Below are 16,619 nucleotides of genomic sequence, written 5' to 3' on the forward strand. Positions count from 1 at the left end.
ACAGTTACCGAGTTTAATGGCTGTGATAGGAGAACTGAGGATGAATCAACAGCATTGTCACTAACCGTAAGTCGCTCTGGATAAGAGCGTCTGCTAAATGACTAAAATGTAGTTATTCCACAATACTAACCTAAATGTCAGTGAAAAGAAGGAAGCCTGTACAGAAAAATTTAATTCCAAAATATGCAATAAACTGCAAATCCAACACATCACTGAGTACCACTGTTCATATTTTCAAGCATGGTGGTGGCTGCATCATGTTATGGGTATGCTTGTCATCGGCAAGGACTAGAGTTTTTTAGGATAAAAGAAAAACGGAATAGAGCTAAGCACAGGCAAAATCCTTGAGGAAAACCTGGTTGTCTGCTTTCCAACAGACACTGGGAGACAAATTCACCTTTCAGCAGGACAATAACCTAAAACACAAAGCCAAATATACACTGGAGTTGCTTACCAAGACGACATTAAATGTTCCTGAGTGGCCTAGTTAGTTTTGACTTAAATCGGCTTCAAAATCTATGGTAAGACTTGAAAATGGCTGTCTAGCAATGATCAACAACCAACTTGGCAGAGCTTGAAGAATCTTTAAAGAATAATGTGCAAATATTGTACAATCCAGGTGTGCAAAGCTCTTTAGACTTACCCAGAAAGACTCACAGCTGTAATCGTGATTCTAACATGTATTGGCTCAGGGGTGTGAATACTTATGTAAATGAGAGATTTCTGTATTTCATTTTCAATAAATTTTAACAAATTTCTAAAAACATGTTTTCACTTGTCATTATGGGGTATTGTGTGTAGATGGGTGACACCAAATGTGGAATAAGCCAAGGGGTATGAATACTTTCTGAAGGCACTGTAAGGTCCTTGGACCTAAAGGATTAACGGTAGGCTCCTTCGGAGAACATCTTGGGCAAAGCTGCCGAGTGCCTGTACCTGGCTGAACACAACTGTCAGAGTCACTATGATAAAAGCCTACAACTTTCACATGATATTTATTGTGTGCGTTCTGTATGTGTAAGCCAAGAGAGCCCAGGATCCAGAGCTCTGTGTGGGTAGACTTGTGGCCTAACTATACATGGAAGGGGAGGAGAAAGAAGAAGAGGCAGTTAGTTAGCCATCTACACCTCCATTGCTGCCTACTCTTGCACACTTGGTTGTTTCTTGGTAGGTTTAGGTTCAGTAGTTGTTCAGTAGTGCAGTCAGTGTATAAGTTAAGGTTTGAGCATATAGGCTATTTCTGTTCCTGGCTGACAATATTAATTGTCCAACTCACTATTAGACCATCTTCCTTTGATCTTTCCACAGGTAAGCTAAGCTGGACCCTTGATGAGATCAGTGCTTGTTTGTGTCTGTTTTTCCTCCTCTTGTCAGCATGGTCTGCGTTACCATGGAGAAGTGGCAACAACATGGGTGATGTTGGCATGGCTACGACACATGGGTTCGAGTGATAGACACTGGGGGACGCGCCATCACAGACGCTCTCACTTTACTACACCACGTTTCTGGGAGTAGGGTGAAGTTGCCCATAAATGCTGATCTCGGGTCATTTCCCCCATGAGGCCTAATGGTTAAGTTTAGGATTGGGGGGAGGAAAGCTGATCCTAGATCTGTACCTAGGGGAAACTTTATCCCCGAACACTTTACTGCAGGGTCATTCCCTGACCCTGACACAGTGCTATGAACCAGGACAGCCTCACCTTTAGCTTCCCCTTTAGACCTAGTAATATTTTTTCAATTTGAGGTCATAGAGATCCTATAATAAATGTTCTAGATGTCATTCTATGTTTTGAGGTCTACAATATGTGAAGAACACATCCTATTTAACTCGTATGCCTATAATACTCTTTCTTATATTCTTCTTTACACATGATTTTGATTTGAAGTTTTCTGAGTGATGACTCATGTCACTGTATGAGTGGGTGTCATGTATTTTGTGTGGGTGTCAGAGTAGGTAGTTTACAGCTCATCTGAGTCATAAGTGGGGTAGTGTTTGTGTGGTTTTGTGACGTCATGATTACCGGAGTAGTTTCCGACGAGGCTGTCATGAAAGCGCTTTGGTAGAGTATTGGCATAGTGTGGCTGGCACAGCCCTACTCTACTGTCATCCAAAGCTTGTGTTTGTCAGTTAGGAGAATTCAGTGCCTTAACATGGTAAATGTCACCACAAAACGCTGCAGCCTTTAGTGTCAATAGCTCTGGGGAGGAAGAAAAACTAGGCGACTCATGACTCTCCTATTTGATCTCCTCCTTATGTGGGACAATACCCTCACAGGATTTTTATATCCCCCTTGAGCCCCCTGCCTTTCGCCACAATATCTACCACTTCCTATCTACAGTTTGATGTTGCTCTTCCTCTCACTCCCCTGTCTCTCTCTCTCTCTTACTCTTTCTCTTGATCCCTTTCTTTTCCTCTCCTCCCCCACAACCTCTATTTCAGAAGTGTTTTATATTGAGTACTGGCGCCCTCTCTCTCTCCCTCTAGGAGATGTTGGGGCCCAGGCCCTATTCTCAGTGCCTCGGCGGCCTGGCTTTGGCACCATGGGGAAGCCTATCAAGCTACTGGCCAACTGCTTCCAGGTGGATATCCCCAAGATGGACGTCTACCTCTATGAAGTAGACATCAAGCCTGAGAAGTGCCCGCGTCGCGTCAATAGGTATACAGCTGCCCGACGTGCTGGATCAAACCCACAAACCTATCATGTGTCAGCATCAACATTCTCAAACCAACACAAACTGGCTGCAGATCTTTCATGTGATCACACGAACTGTACTCTGCATCTCTTTACCCACTTAAAAGACCAGGGTTATGGAGCAATGTTGGAGTGTTGATATATTTGTCTCTCTTGTGCCCCTAATAGAGAGGTGGTGGACTCCATGGTGAAGCACTTCAAGGTGACCATCTTTGGGGACCGAAGGCCAGTCTACGATGGGAAGAGGAGCCTCTACACAGCCAACCCCCTACCAGTCGCCACAGCGGGGGTGACTTGTGCGCACACACACAAGATACACATGATAACATTTCTAGTGTAATTTACAATGTTGAATGTCAGATGGGTGTGCTGGTGATACATTGAGTTGCCATAGCTTGAGCTCCCGTCTATTTTCTCCTCAGGTGGATCTGGACGTCACCCTGCCAGGGGAGGGGGGTAAGGATCGCCCCTTCAAAGTGTCTATCAAGTTTGTGTCGCTAGTCAGCTGGCACATGCTGCACGAGGTCCTGATGGGGCGCACCATGCCTGAGCCCTTGGAGCTGGACAAGCCCATCAGCACCAACCCTGTACACGCTGTGGACGTGGTGCTGCGACACCTGCCTTCCATGAAGTGAGTCACTTCTGTGTGGACAGCACTGGTATTGCATATGTATCTATGGTCTGAGGGCCTAGGAGTGTCCATGTACTGTAGAACTGCTATCAAAAGCTCTATGCTGTATTTTTTTAGATGTGGAACAAGCTATTCTGTTCGGTGCGCAGTTTAAGAGTATATATGTATTTATCTACCCTTATAGTCCTGAATATACTAGTAGTATATAGTATCCTATAGTATAGATTATTTCGAAGAAGATATATAACCTAATGAAGCTATGTCTTGAATGAAACATGATGAGTAGAGTAATTCAATTAATTTTCTGGCTGTGAAAGGTGACCCTCTTTCTTCTCCCCCAGGTACACCCCAGTGGGGCGCTCCTTCTTCTCCTCCCCAGAGGGTTACGACCACCCCCTGGGCGGGGGCAGGGAGGTGTGGTTCGGCTTCCACCAGTCGGTGCGGCCCGCCATGTGGAAGATGATGCTCAACATTGACGGTGAGGGCCTTTTCTCTTGACTGTAAGGAACATGGATAATGATTTAAAAAATATATTCTTCACTGGTGGCAGGGACTTGTTTCCTTCCATGTTGTCTGGATGATGATGTAGCATCTCAGTCAGTCTGTGATTTCTCAATCAATGAAATGTATTTATAAAGCCATTTTTACATCAGCAGCTGTCACAAAGTGCTTATACAGAAACCGAGCCTAAAACCCCAGAGAGCAAGCAATGCAGATGTAGAAGCGCGGTTAGGAAAAACTCCCTAGAAAGGCAGGAACCTAGGAAGAAACCTAGAGAGGAAGCAGGCTGTGAGGGGTGGAGATTATAGGAGTACATGGCCATGTCTCTTGGCTTTTCATAGCTGAGCATTCAGAGGTTGAGACAGCAGGACAACATGTCAGGGTTCCATAGCCGCAGGCAGAACAGCATAAACTATCAACAGCACGACCAGGTGGACTGGAGACGGGAACAGCCAGGAGTCATCAGGCCAGGTAGTCCTGAGGCATGGTCCTAGGGCTCAGATCCTCTGGGAGGGGAGAGACACGGACACGATGGGGAAAACTGAGCTGACTACACTGACTGTGCTAGGGGCAGACTCCACTAAGTTGGCAGGCTGGCTAACAGCCTGCTGCCTGCACCGTATCTCATTGTGGAGGTAGAGCCCTGTCTATGTTGATAGATAAGATGAGAGCACCCCTCCAGCTAGGATGGAGTCTGTCACTCTTCAGCAGGCCAGCCTTGGTCCTGTTTGTGGGTGAGTCCCAGAAAGAGGGACAATTATCTACAAATTCAATCTTTTGGGAGGGGCAATAAACAGTTTTCAACCAGCGATTGAGTTGTGCGAATCTGCTGTAGAGCTCATCACTCCCCCTAACTGGGAGGGGGCCAGAGACAATTACTCGATGCCGACATATCTTTCGGGCTAAGTTACACGCTGAAGCTATGTTGCACTAGGTGACCTCTGACTGTTTCATCCTAACGTTGTTGGTGCCGACATGGATAACAATATCCCTATACCTTCTACACTCGCCAATTTTAGCCTCAGCCAGAACCATCTTCAGATGAGCCTTTACGTCGGTAGCCCTGCGCCCTGGTAAACTATGTATGATCGCTGGATGATTCTTTTTAAGTCTAATATTGCAGGTAATGGAGTCGCCAATGACTAGCGTTTTAAATTTGTCCGAGCTAATGATGGGAGGCTTCGGCGGCTCAGACCCCGTAACGGGTGGAGGACAGACCTGAGAATGCTCGGGCTCTGACTCTGACTCGTTGCTTAGTGGGGAAAACAGGTTGAAAGTTGCTGTCGGCTGAATGAGCGACACCGGTTAAGCATGCCGACAGCATTTCTTTCCAGAAGCCGTGAGAAAATTGTCCGGCTGCGGGAACTGTGTGGGGGGATTCAACACTACTACCTGTACTTACTGGTGGCACAGAATTGCCCTTGCCTAACGATTGCGTCTGAAGCTGGGCTTGCAACTCGGCTATCCTCACCATAAGGTGATAGTTCTCCTGCATATTATGAGTAGGCCTACAGCGACTGCAATTAGAAGGCATCATTTTACTTAGCTTTTTCGGCTGGTGGAGGTCGTGCAGATAAAGTGTCCGGGGTGGAAAAATTGGATGAAAGAAGTTGAGTGAGGACAAAACTAAGACGTTGGTAAATTTGTTAAATACAGAGTTTGATTTAAAAGTTTGGCACCTGCCAAGTAGCAACAAACAGCACAGCAGCATGGAGACAACGCGGAAGTGTATGTTGCGTTGCATCGTGTTTAGTCAGTCCTGTCTTTGATTAGTCCAAATGGTATAGAATTCAGCCTATACCTAACATTTTTACTCAGAATTTGGTTGTAAGCTATCAGAATTGGGTTCCTTAGCTACATTAAAGTCCCTGATTTCGAATTGACCTATTCTAACTCTTACTATTTGAATTTGGTTGTAGACTATCATAACTTGGATCCTTCTGCATTGAAGTAACTTATTTGAATTTGACCACTTCTCATCTATAGTATCGGCTACGGCGTTCTACAAGGCCCAGCCGGTGATCCAGTTCATGTGTGAGGTCCTGGACATCCACAACATAGACGAGCAGCCCCGGCCCCTCACTGACTCCCACAGGGTCAAGTTCACCAAAGAGATCAAAGGTATGCAGAGTGCCGTCACCACCACCCCAGGCACAGGAATGCTAACACTGCAGTGGAACATGCTGCTGGACTCCTTGCATCACTGTTGACCTCCAGGGCTAATGTTTTTGTCATTCTAACTTTGTTTTGGTTGTAGGGATATTGGTATTGTGACTCACTGCTATTTCTGTATTGCTGAATCGTTTTGCTACCTGCCAAATTGTACATAGATGACTGTCTGTATTCTATGATTTCTGTCATCCATGATGACTTTCAATTGAACATACCACATGAAAATGTGTTTGCATTGGGCATTAGAAGCCCCTTAAAACGATATAATTAAATTGTTGGATAGTTCTTCTCAGACATATTCCTCTCCTTCCTTTGCTGTGTCCAGGTCTGAAGGTGGAAGTGACCCACTGTGGGACGATGCGGAGGAAGTACAGAGTGTGTAACGTGACCCGCCGCCCTGCCAGCCACCAGACGTGAGTACCTACTCAGAGAGACAGGGATATGTGTAGTTGAACTCTGAAACAGCCTGGAACGATGCCTTGAATTGGCTCTATATTGGACTAAGGGGCAGCTTCCTGGACACAGATTAAGTCTAGTCCTGGAATAAAAAGCAATCTCAATGGAGAATCTCCATTGAAAATGCTTTTTGGTCCAGGACTAGGCTTAATCTGTGTCCCAGAAACCGCCCCTAAGAGTTAAACATGAAAACTAGATGAGTACAAAGTCACAAAAACATATCAACTCCATGTTTCTCCTCCCCGAACCCCCAGGTTCCCCCTGCAGCTGGAGAATGGTCAGACAGTGGAGCGCACGGTGGCCCAGTACTTCAGAGAGAAGTACAGCCTGCAGCTGAAGTACCCCCACCTCCCCTGCCTACAGGTGGGCCAGGAGCAGAAACACACCTACCTGCCACTGGAGGTGAGTACCACTGGCTCTTTGTACTTTTGACCAATTCTCAACCTCTCTTTAATTATGTGCGATGGGAGTTTGCTCTCAGCAGCAGTGATCTTAGTCAGCATAAGTAGAGCCCTGAGTTATTGTATTTCATGTGGTCAGGATGAACTCAGGGCCCTCAGCATAAAACTGTACCAATACTGCTCTCTCTACTGTATTAAATTACTTTTAACTCATATTCCTATGTGTGTCTCCGTGCAGGTGTGCAACATAGTAGCTGGCCAGCGCTGTATAAAAAAACTCACTGATAACCAGACGTCCACCATGATCAAAGCCACGGCCCGCTCTGCCCCAGACAGACAGGAGGAGATCAGCAGGCTGGTGAGTACTGTCTATAGCGCCCTCCAATGACTGGGAGGTATTACGACTACTGAGTGTCTTTTTATAATTAATCATAGTAATTGATATAGCACTTTTCCAGATGCTCAAAGCGCTTACATACTGTAGTAAGGGGGAAACTTGTCTCATCCACCTGCTTAAGTTATTATCTCCTCCAAACTAATGATTTCCTGTTTTGCTACTACCCCTCCCTCCGTCCTACACCTCTATCCTCCTCTTCTCTCATTCACTCCCTCCCTGTGTCCAGGTGCGGAGTGCGAACTATGAGGCGGACCCGTTCGTCCAGGAGTTTCAGTTCCGCGTGCGTGACGAGATGGCTCAGGTGACTGGTCGTGTGCTGCCGGCCCCCGGGCTGCAGTACGGTGGCAGGGCAAGCTTGGAACACTTCATGGTACATACCCTTTAAATCATCCTTCATCCGCATGTCTCTGTGATTTAGCTTCCCCATCTCTCTCTCTCTCTCTTTCTTGCCCCTGGCTCTTTCATTTTGTCACTTGACATTTACGTAATTTAGCAGACGCTCTTATCCAGAGCGACTAACAGGAGCAATTAAGGTTAAGTGCCTTGCTCAGATTTTTCACCTAGTCAGCTCGGGGATTCGAACCAGCAACTTTTTGGTTACTGGTCCAACGCTCTTAACCGCTAGGCTACCTGCCGCCAACTGTCAACCTCTACCTGTCAACCTCTCTTTCACCCACCTCTATTTTTCTATCTCTGAAAATAATGATTACTACTTTGCTTGTGTGAAGGCTATGACGAATGGCATGACAATGTTTTTAGATGCATTAAATGACAATTTCGAAGAAAATACAAACAAAAGTTCCTCAATCTTTTCGAACCAATTGGTCTTTCCACCTTTCTGTCCATGTCCGTACTGTCTGTATTTATGTATGTGTGTGTGTGTGTGTGTGTGTGTGTGTGTGTGTGTGTGTGTGTGTGGGTGGCAGCCCCAGCAGATGAACCCTGCGGTGTCGTTGCAGAACCGCACGGTGGCCACGCCCAGCCACGGTGTGTGGGACATGAGGGGCAAACAGTTCCACACCGGGGTGGAGATCAAGATGTGGGCCATCGCCTGCTTCGCCACGCAGAGGCAGTGTCGCGAGGAGATCCTCAAGTGAGTGCTGTCTGTCTTATACATACATCAGAAACACACACACAGGTCTCTGTTTCAACAGGTAAATACTCAGCCCAATGCAATAACATTATAATCAACATAAAATTAGCATTATTAGCATATCTATTATGTTATATCAAATTTGTTCGTTTCTTTTGGTTGGTTTCTGCAACACTTACGTCTCTCTGTGTCTGTCCATAACATCTCTTTGGGTCTCCTCATCCCCCCCCCCTTCTCATTCTCTTTCTCATCCTCTCTCTCTCCTTCCCATCCTCTCTCTCTCCTTCCCATCCTCTCTCTCTCCTTCCCTCCATCTCTACAGGGGTTTTACTGACCAGCTGCGTAAGATCTCTAAGGATGCTGGGATGCCAATCCAGGGCCAGCCATGTTTCTGTAAGTACGCTCAGGGATCAGACAGCGTGGAGCCCATGTTCAGGCACCTGAAGAACACCTATGCTGGCCTGCAGCTCATCATCGTCATCCTGCCTGGGAAGACCCCAGTCTATGGTACGGTCACAGACTAGACACTTTCATTTTCTTTCACATTTGATATTTTTTAAAACTCTGTTCATATACTATTTATATATTTATTTGTATGTTATTTCCATAGCCTGAGTGTATATATACCATGTACAAGATAGTATCAGGTGTAAAATGGTTACCTGTGTCCTACAATATTGCAATGGGTGTAAATACACTGCTCAAAAACAACAACACAATGTAACTCCAAGTCAATCACACTTCTGTGAAATCAAACTGTCCACTTAGGAAGCAACACTGATTGACAATACATTTCACATGCTGTTGTGCAAATGGAATAGACAACAGGTGGAAATTATAGGCAATTAGCAAGACACCCCCAATAAAGGAGTGGTTCTGCAGATGGTGACCACAGACCACTTCAGTTCCTATGCTTCCTGGCTGATGTTTTGGTCACTTTTGAATGCTGGCGGTGCTTTCACTCTAGTGGTATCATGAGACGGAGTCTACAACCCACACAAGTGGCTCAGGTAGTGCAGCTCATCCAGGATGGCACATCAATGCGAGCTCTGGCAAGGTTTGCTGTGTCTGTCAGCGTAGTGTCCAGAGCATGGAGGCGCTACCAGGACACAGGCCAGTACATCAGGAGACGTGGAGGAGGCCGTAGCAGGGAAACAACCCAGCAGCAGGACTGCTACCTCCACCTTTGTGCAAGGAGGAGCAGGAGGAGCACTGCCAGAGCCCTGCAAAATGACCTCCAGCAGGCCACAAATGTGCATGTGTCTGCTCAAACGGTCAGAAACAGACTCCATGAGGGTGGTATGAGGGCCCGACGTCCAGAGGTGGGGGTTGTGCTTACAGCCCAACACCGTGCAGGACGTTTGGCATTTGCCAGAGAACACCAAGATTGGCAAATTCGCCACTGGCGCCCTGTGCTCTTCACAGATGAAAGCAGGTTCACACTGAGCACATGTGACAGACGTGACAGAGTCTGGAGACGCCGTGGAGAACGTTCTGCTGCCTGCAACATCCTCCAGCATGACCGGTATGGCGGTGGGTCAGTCATGGTGTGGGGTGGCATTTCTTTGGGGGCCGCACAGCCCTCCATGTGCTCGCCAGAGGTAGCCTGACTGCCATTACGTGCCGAGATGAGATCCTCAGACCCCTTGTGAGACCATATGCTGGTGCGGTTGGCCCTGGGTTCCTCCTAATGCAAGACAATGCTAGACCTCATGTGGCTGGAGTGTGTCAGCAGTTCCTGCAAGAGGAAGGCATTGATGCTATGGACTGGCCCGCCCGTTCCCCAGACCGGAATCCAATTGAGCACATCTGGGACATCATGTCTCGCTCCATCCACCAACGCCACGTTGCACCACAGACTGTCCAGGAGTTGGCGGATGCTTTAGTCCAGGTCTGGGAGGAGATCCCTCAGGAGACCATCCACCACCTCATCAGGAGCATGCCCAGGCGTTGTAGGGAGGTCATACAGGCACGTGGAGGCCACACACACTACTGAGCCTCATTTTGACTTGTTTTAAGGACATTACATCAAAGTTGGATCAGCCTGTAGTGTGGTTTTCCACTTTTAATTTTGAGTGTGACTCCAAATCCAGACCTCCATGGGTTAATAAATGTGATTTCCATTGATAATTTTTGTGTGATTTTGTTGTTAGCACATTCAACTATGTAAAGAAAAAAGTATTTAATAAGATTATTTAATTCATTCAGATCTAGGATGTGTTATTTTAATGTTCCCTTTATTTTTTTGAGCAGTGTACATAGTTACGTGTGTCCTACAATATGGCAGCAGGTGTAAAATGGTGCCCTCTGTCTCTCCCACAGCTGAGGTGAAGCGGGTTGGAGACACCCTCCTCGGCATGGCCACTCAGTGTGTCCAGGTGAAGAACGTGGTGAAGACATCCCCTCAGACCCTCTCCAACCTCTGCCTCAAGATCAACGTCAAACTGGGGGGCATCAACAACATCCTGGTGCCACACCAACGGTAACGCACAGAGTGAAAGAGTGTGTGTGGCCACAGGCAGAAAACCCCTATTTGGGTAATAGAAAACACTTGTGTTAATGTACTATTTAGCAGAAACACATACTCTGAGTGTACAAAACATTAAGGACACCTTCCTAATATTGAGTTTCACCCCCCTCCCTCCCTTTTTGCCCTCAGAACAGCCTCAATTTGTTGGGCATGGACTCTACAAGGTCAAATGTAAAAGTGTATTGTCAAAAGCATTCCACAGGGATGCTGGCCCATGTTGACTCCAAAGCTTCCCACAGTTGTGTCAAATTGGCTGGATGTCCTTTGGGTGGTGGACCATTCTTGATACACATGGGAAACTGTTGAGCCATACCCCGTTCAAAGGCACTTAAATCTTTTACATTTACATTTTAGTCATTTAGCAGACGCTCTTATCCAGAGCGACTTACAGTTAGTGAATGCATACATTTTTATTTTTATTTTATTTTTTATACTGGCCCCCCGTGGGAAACGAACCCACATTCCTGCCGGCCAAACCCTCCCCTACCTTGGACAACGCTGGACCAATTGTGCGCCGCCCATGGATCTCCCGGTCGCGGCCGGCTGCGACAGAGCCTGGACTCGAACCAGGATCTCTAGTGGCACAGCTAGCACTGTGATGCAGTGCCTTAGACCACTGCGCCACTGGTCAGTCTATATCATGGAAAGAGCAGGTGTCCTTAATGTTTTGTACACTCAGTGTATATACTTTATGATGGAAAGCACCTATGTCGTGTATGGCAAACAGCTATTTGGACTGTAGGATATATGTGCCTTATGTTTGTCTGTCTCGCCACCCAGTCCCTCAGTGTTCCAGCAGCCTGTTATCTTCCTGGGGGCCGACGTCACTCATCCTCCAGCCGGAGATGGAAAGAAGCCATCCATTGCAGCGGTCAGTTTCTTCCTGTCATTCTAGTTTCAATTGCCACTTTCCTCACAAACACTGCCTTGTCTGTCTATCTAGTTGTCATGGGGTGTGATGTATCTAGTACATTGGTAATCTACTAGTTTGTTTTGTTACCCAGACCCCTACAATAGCATTCTGAAACATGGTGTCAGAAGTGATGTTTCTGACCATTTCCCTCTCTCTGGCCCTGTCCAGGTGGTGGGCAGTATGGATGCCCACCCCAGCAGGTACTGTGCCACAGTGAGGGTCCAGAGACCCAGACAGGAGGTGATCCAGGACCTGGCCTCCATGGTGCGGGAGCTCCTCATCCAGTTCTACAAGTCCACCCGCTACAAACCCACCAGAATCATATTTTACAGGGATGGAGTGTCAGAGGGACAGTTCAGACAGGTTAGTTCAAATACTTACGTCCCCCTTCAATCTCTCATTTCAAGTTTACAGCCAAGTCAAATTATGTCCCTATGTTGAGAAATACATTTATTACAAATAGCAATGTTCTTCATAGATTATTAACCTTAAACTTGAGTCTTAAACTTCATCTTGAGCTATTAGCCATCAACCTTAAATTCTTCACCGCTCGCCACTCTTTGCTGATGTGTCGACTTCTCTCTGTGTGGCAGGTGCTGTACTATGAGCTGCTGGCCATTAGAGAGGCCTGTATCATGTTGGAGAAGGAGTACCAGCCGGGCATCACCTACATCGTGGTGCAGAAGCGCCACCACACGCGCCTCTTCTGTGCCGACCGCAACGAGCGGGTAAGTGGTGCTATCCTTGTACATTAATGATTTACTTTGTGCTAGGTATAGATTTGGTTGTTGAACTGCTTTTAATTGGGGTGTTGTTTATTTGGCAGGTTGGACGGAGTGGTAACATTCCTGCAGGCACCACTGTGGACACAGACATCACCCACCCCTATGAGTTTGACTTTTACCTCTGCAGCCATGCAGGAATACAGGTGTGTGTCAAGACTCATACTAGGGTTGTGTTCAATAGGCATAAGATGGGGAAATGTTATAAAACTAAAGTCAGCATTCTTATTGGACAAGTTCAGGTAGTATCTCCTGCTTATTTCTCCCTAATGTCGACTCTTGCCGTCATTGATATTTTCTGAGCTTCATCAGCTTCTATTACTTTCCACTAAACTTTAATTGTCAGTGTTGAATCAATGCTGGTATTCTCTCCATAGAACCTGCATTGTCCCTGTGGTATTACTGACTTAGCCTTCTCCCTCCAGGGTACGAGCCGACCTTCCCACTACCACGTCCTGTGGGACGACAACTGCTTCACGGCTGACGAGTTCCAGCTGCTCACCTACCAGCTGTGCCACACCTACGTGCGCTGCACCCGCTCAGTCTCCATCCCCGCCCCAGCCTACTACGCCCACCTGGTGGCCTTCCGTGCCCGCTACCACCTGGTGGACAAAGAACATGACAGGTGAGGGGGGGGGGGGAAGGGATTCATTTTAGTGTGATCAGTATACTTTTCTGTAGGGCTAAAATCAATGTCTCTTGCTGTTTATCAGGTAAAAAGAAACTGGAGGCCGATGTCATGTATTGATTGTAAAATGTTCATGTTCATTCAAGATAAAGGTTCTCTCCCTCCCTTTCTGTCCTTTTCCCTTTCTCGTTTCCTCACTTCCTTCTCTTGGAACACACGCAGTGCGGAGGGAAGCCATGTCTCAGGGCAGAGTAATGGCCGAGACCCCACGGCCCTCGCCAAGGCTGTCCAGATTCATCACGACACACTGAGGACCATGTACTTCGCCTGAGAGCTAGAATACCCCTATCAGCCTCTGTGTCCTCGTGGGAGTCAGCCTTGTCGGTCTCACATTGGACCCTGGGCTGGTGCAGCTCTGGTCCTGACAAGGGGATGCCAAGCTGCTAAGGATAACAACAACAGCCAGAGGGGAGTACAGAAACGTTATGCAATACGAAACCAGCCAATCCTCTCCCGGCCCGTTCTCCTCTGCTGTGTTTTTAATTCATTATGGACGGTCTCTGATATTGTCATGTCCTCGCCTTACAGGTTTGACAGCAGCTCAACTTTTGCTTTGTGTTACTTTCAAAATGCCAGAGTCTAGAAGACAGGACAGGGGAATTGATAAGGATGGTTTCAGTGGGTGGGTGCGTGGGGGCATAGCAGGTCCAGTGAGGATCAGTCTTGTTCCTCAACCCAGTGATGAATGATAGGATGACTTGTCTATCCATGGGGTTCAATCATATGTTGTCCTCTTTACATGTCTCTGTCAGCTTGTCGTAGAAGTCTGATTGCCATGACGATGCCTGTTAGTCAAGAATGCTCGTGATTCACAGCTATGCCATTTTTCATACGGCAAGCTGCTCGCCCACTTACTCTACTCTCTCTTTAAGCCAATGGTGACTTACTTGCAGTCATTGTGCCAGTCAAAGTTTAACACTGCATTCTCTATCAATATCAACAGAGTTATTGTTTTTTTTACATACAGCCACAGTCATTGTTTTAGGGATTACCTGTCAAGTACTGTTAGAATATCAACCCTGGCCACATCATGGACCTACTCAGAACCTTTACAGAGTTCACTGTGGTAGCTACAGATTTCACTTTTCCTTTGTTTTATTCCTGCTATTTATGAGATTTATGAGATTAGTCTTATTTAACATTCATTTTCAGCAATAGAACACTGTTAGTTTCTTTGTCTGTCAATGACCGTAGAGGTTTTTCCAATTTTTAGCTAAGGAACTGATGATGTCATGCAATCCTAAAGTGCAATAAGTCGTTAATGCAGAAAACAGGTCCTATGGTTAACATACCAATTTGATATTTTTGGGCCATTATGATCGGACATGGGCAGGTTATAACTGATAAAGAATGTAAACTGCGCCAAGGATTGATGCCACAAAATAGTTATGTGGGGGTGACAAATGACAAAAAAAAGTTGTCTTTTGTAAATGGGGTGAATTATGACAAAGTGCCTGTTTTGGGTGTAAAGAAGAAGAATTTGAAAGACAAAGGGTGTATTTATTTTATATGGAGCTCCTGTGAGATCAGTTAGTTCGTTTTGTTATACAGTCAAATAATGTAATCCAAGCATTACTGTAAGCATGATATGTTGTCCAGGACTGTCTGGGGTTAGAATGGCTGCATTGATTCAGTTTCATGATTTAGCTTTTAATGTGAATTATTATTGAGTATGTAGACTGACCAGTTGAAGGTGGGGACAGTTAGCTAATGGATCTGTCTCATTCATTTTAACACTCTGGTGGTAGGACTCATTTTGCACTGTTAAAAGTAAGCCTTCCTATTTCAATGTTTTATCAAGCCATTTTGTCGCATTTTATTTGAAGGGCATTGTCTCTCCATTTGCCTTGCTGTGAAGTATCCTCCAGGTGAGGCCTTTGAGTTTCGTCTCGTTCCACTTGGACCAAACCAACGTGCCTGGGGTCATCTGCTTGGGGCATGGATGGTATGGGCCTTGTCTGACTGGGATACAGTTGATCCCTTCTCTCACTGCCTTTGCAAAAGAAGCAGCAGCGTTGTAGCATGGCCAACGTTCTGCCACACTCATTGTCCTATAGCCACGTGTTACCAGAACCAAACTAGCTGCTATACTACATTTTATTTTGTTCATATATATTCGTAGAAAGAGACTATAAGAATGACTATTTACTGCACTTAAAGATGCATGTGTTTCAGGTGAGACACATGCCCTGGTGCTGAGAGGTGCAGTTTGTTGTGGGGTGGTGGGGTTAGTAGACAGACCACCTCTGTTGTAGTCAGAGATTGAGCTTCATTGGGTGTTTTTAAAGGATCAGAAGTAACAATAGAGAGGACTCTCCCACTATGTAACAGGGGACATACTTTAATTTCCAGAGGGTACGATATTTTAGTAACATGGTTTACACCGGTTTGTGGACATCAATACAGCTCCGGTTTGTGTGAATTAAGTCACAGCTAAAATTGTTACTTTCCTGCAAGGTGTCAGACATTACCAGCATTTGATTTTACTTGAAGAACAGCGTAGGTAGGATCTGATCAACTGCAACTGTGGGCTAATGTGTAACTGCCCTGCTTATGTGAATAATTTTTTAAGTCTGTACAGCGGTAGTACAGGAAGGAATTCTCTCTACACTCTAGAGCCAGTGGGCAGGGTTTTGCATTTAGGAGGCGGGACATTGGGAGCTAATGCTGCGTTCGTAACCAAGTGGGAGATGGGAATTTGGATGCATTCACGCACTTTGAACTCATTGAGAAATGCCGATTGGCTAATGGCCAACAAGCTGCGTAAACCATAAACTAAAAGTACAGCTACACTACATGACCAAAAGTACTGCTCGTCGAACATCTCATTCCAAAATCATGGGCATTAATATGGAGTTGGTCCCCCCTTTGCTGCCATAACAGCCTCCACTCTTATGGGAAGGCTTTCCACTAGATGTTGGAACATTGCTGAGGGGACTTGCTTCGATTCAGCCACGAGCATTAGTGAGGTCGGGCACTGATGTTGGGCGATTAGGCCTGGCTCGCAGTTGGCGTTCCAAGTCATCCCAACGGTGTTCGATGGGGTTGAGGTCAGGGCTCTGTGCAGGCCAGTCAAGTTCTTCCACACCGATCTCGACAAACCATTTCTGTATGGACCTCACTTTGTGCACGGGGGCATTGTCATGCTGAAACAGGAAAGGGCCTTCCCCAAACTGTTTCCACAAAGTTCAAAGCATAGAATCGTCTAGAATATCAGTGTATGCTGTAGTGTTAAGATTTCCCTTCACTGGTTCGGGGCCTGTCCCGAACCATGAAAAACAGCCCCAGACCATTATTCCTCCTCCACCAAACTTTACAGTTAGCACTATGCATTCAGGCAGGTAGCATTCTCCTGGCATCCG

At 46.3% G+C, this 16,619-nt stretch overlaps 1 protein-coding gene across 2 annotated transcripts in view; it reads left to right on the plus strand.

The window, feature by feature from the left end:
* LOC121571378 (protein argonaute-3-like) overlaps positions 1-13,650 on the plus strand; it is a 29,364-nt gene extending 15,714 nt beyond the window's left edge. For both annotated transcript variants that reach the window (XM_045221908.1, XM_045221909.1), the window contains exons 2-19: positions 2,486-2,657; positions 2,862-2,982; positions 3,116-3,324; positions 3,666-3,802; positions 5,812-5,946; positions 6,323-6,410; positions 6,708-6,855; positions 7,093-7,212; positions 7,478-7,621; positions 8,178-8,344; positions 8,667-8,851; positions 10,667-10,826; positions 11,655-11,745; positions 11,956-12,150; positions 12,381-12,515; positions 12,614-12,715; positions 12,995-13,194; positions 13,420-13,650. In XM_045221908.1, the coding sequence (XP_045077843.1) occupies positions 2,486-2,657; positions 2,862-2,982; positions 3,116-3,324; positions 3,666-3,802; positions 5,812-5,946; positions 6,323-6,410; positions 6,708-6,855; positions 7,093-7,212; positions 7,478-7,621; positions 8,178-8,344; positions 8,667-8,851; positions 10,667-10,826; positions 11,655-11,745; positions 11,956-12,150; positions 12,381-12,515; positions 12,614-12,715; positions 12,995-13,194; positions 13,420-13,528 (2,618 nt within the window). In that variant the 3' untranslated portion in view covers positions 13,529-13,650. The remainder of the gene's footprint in view (positions 1-2,485; positions 2,658-2,861; positions 2,983-3,115; positions 3,325-3,665; positions 3,803-5,811; positions 5,947-6,322; positions 6,411-6,707; positions 6,856-7,092; positions 7,213-7,477; positions 7,622-8,177; positions 8,345-8,666; positions 8,852-10,666; positions 10,827-11,654; positions 11,746-11,955; positions 12,151-12,380; positions 12,516-12,613; positions 12,716-12,994; positions 13,195-13,419) is intronic.
* Positions 13,651-16,619: the final 2,969 nt, after the last annotated feature.

This window comes from Coregonus clupeaformis, chromosome 8, assembly GCF_020615455.1.
Source record: "Coregonus clupeaformis isolate EN_2021a chromosome 8, ASM2061545v1, whole genome shotgun sequence".
Classification (NCBI taxonomy): Eukaryota; Metazoa; Chordata; class Actinopteri; order Salmoniformes; family Salmonidae; genus Coregonus; species Coregonus clupeaformis.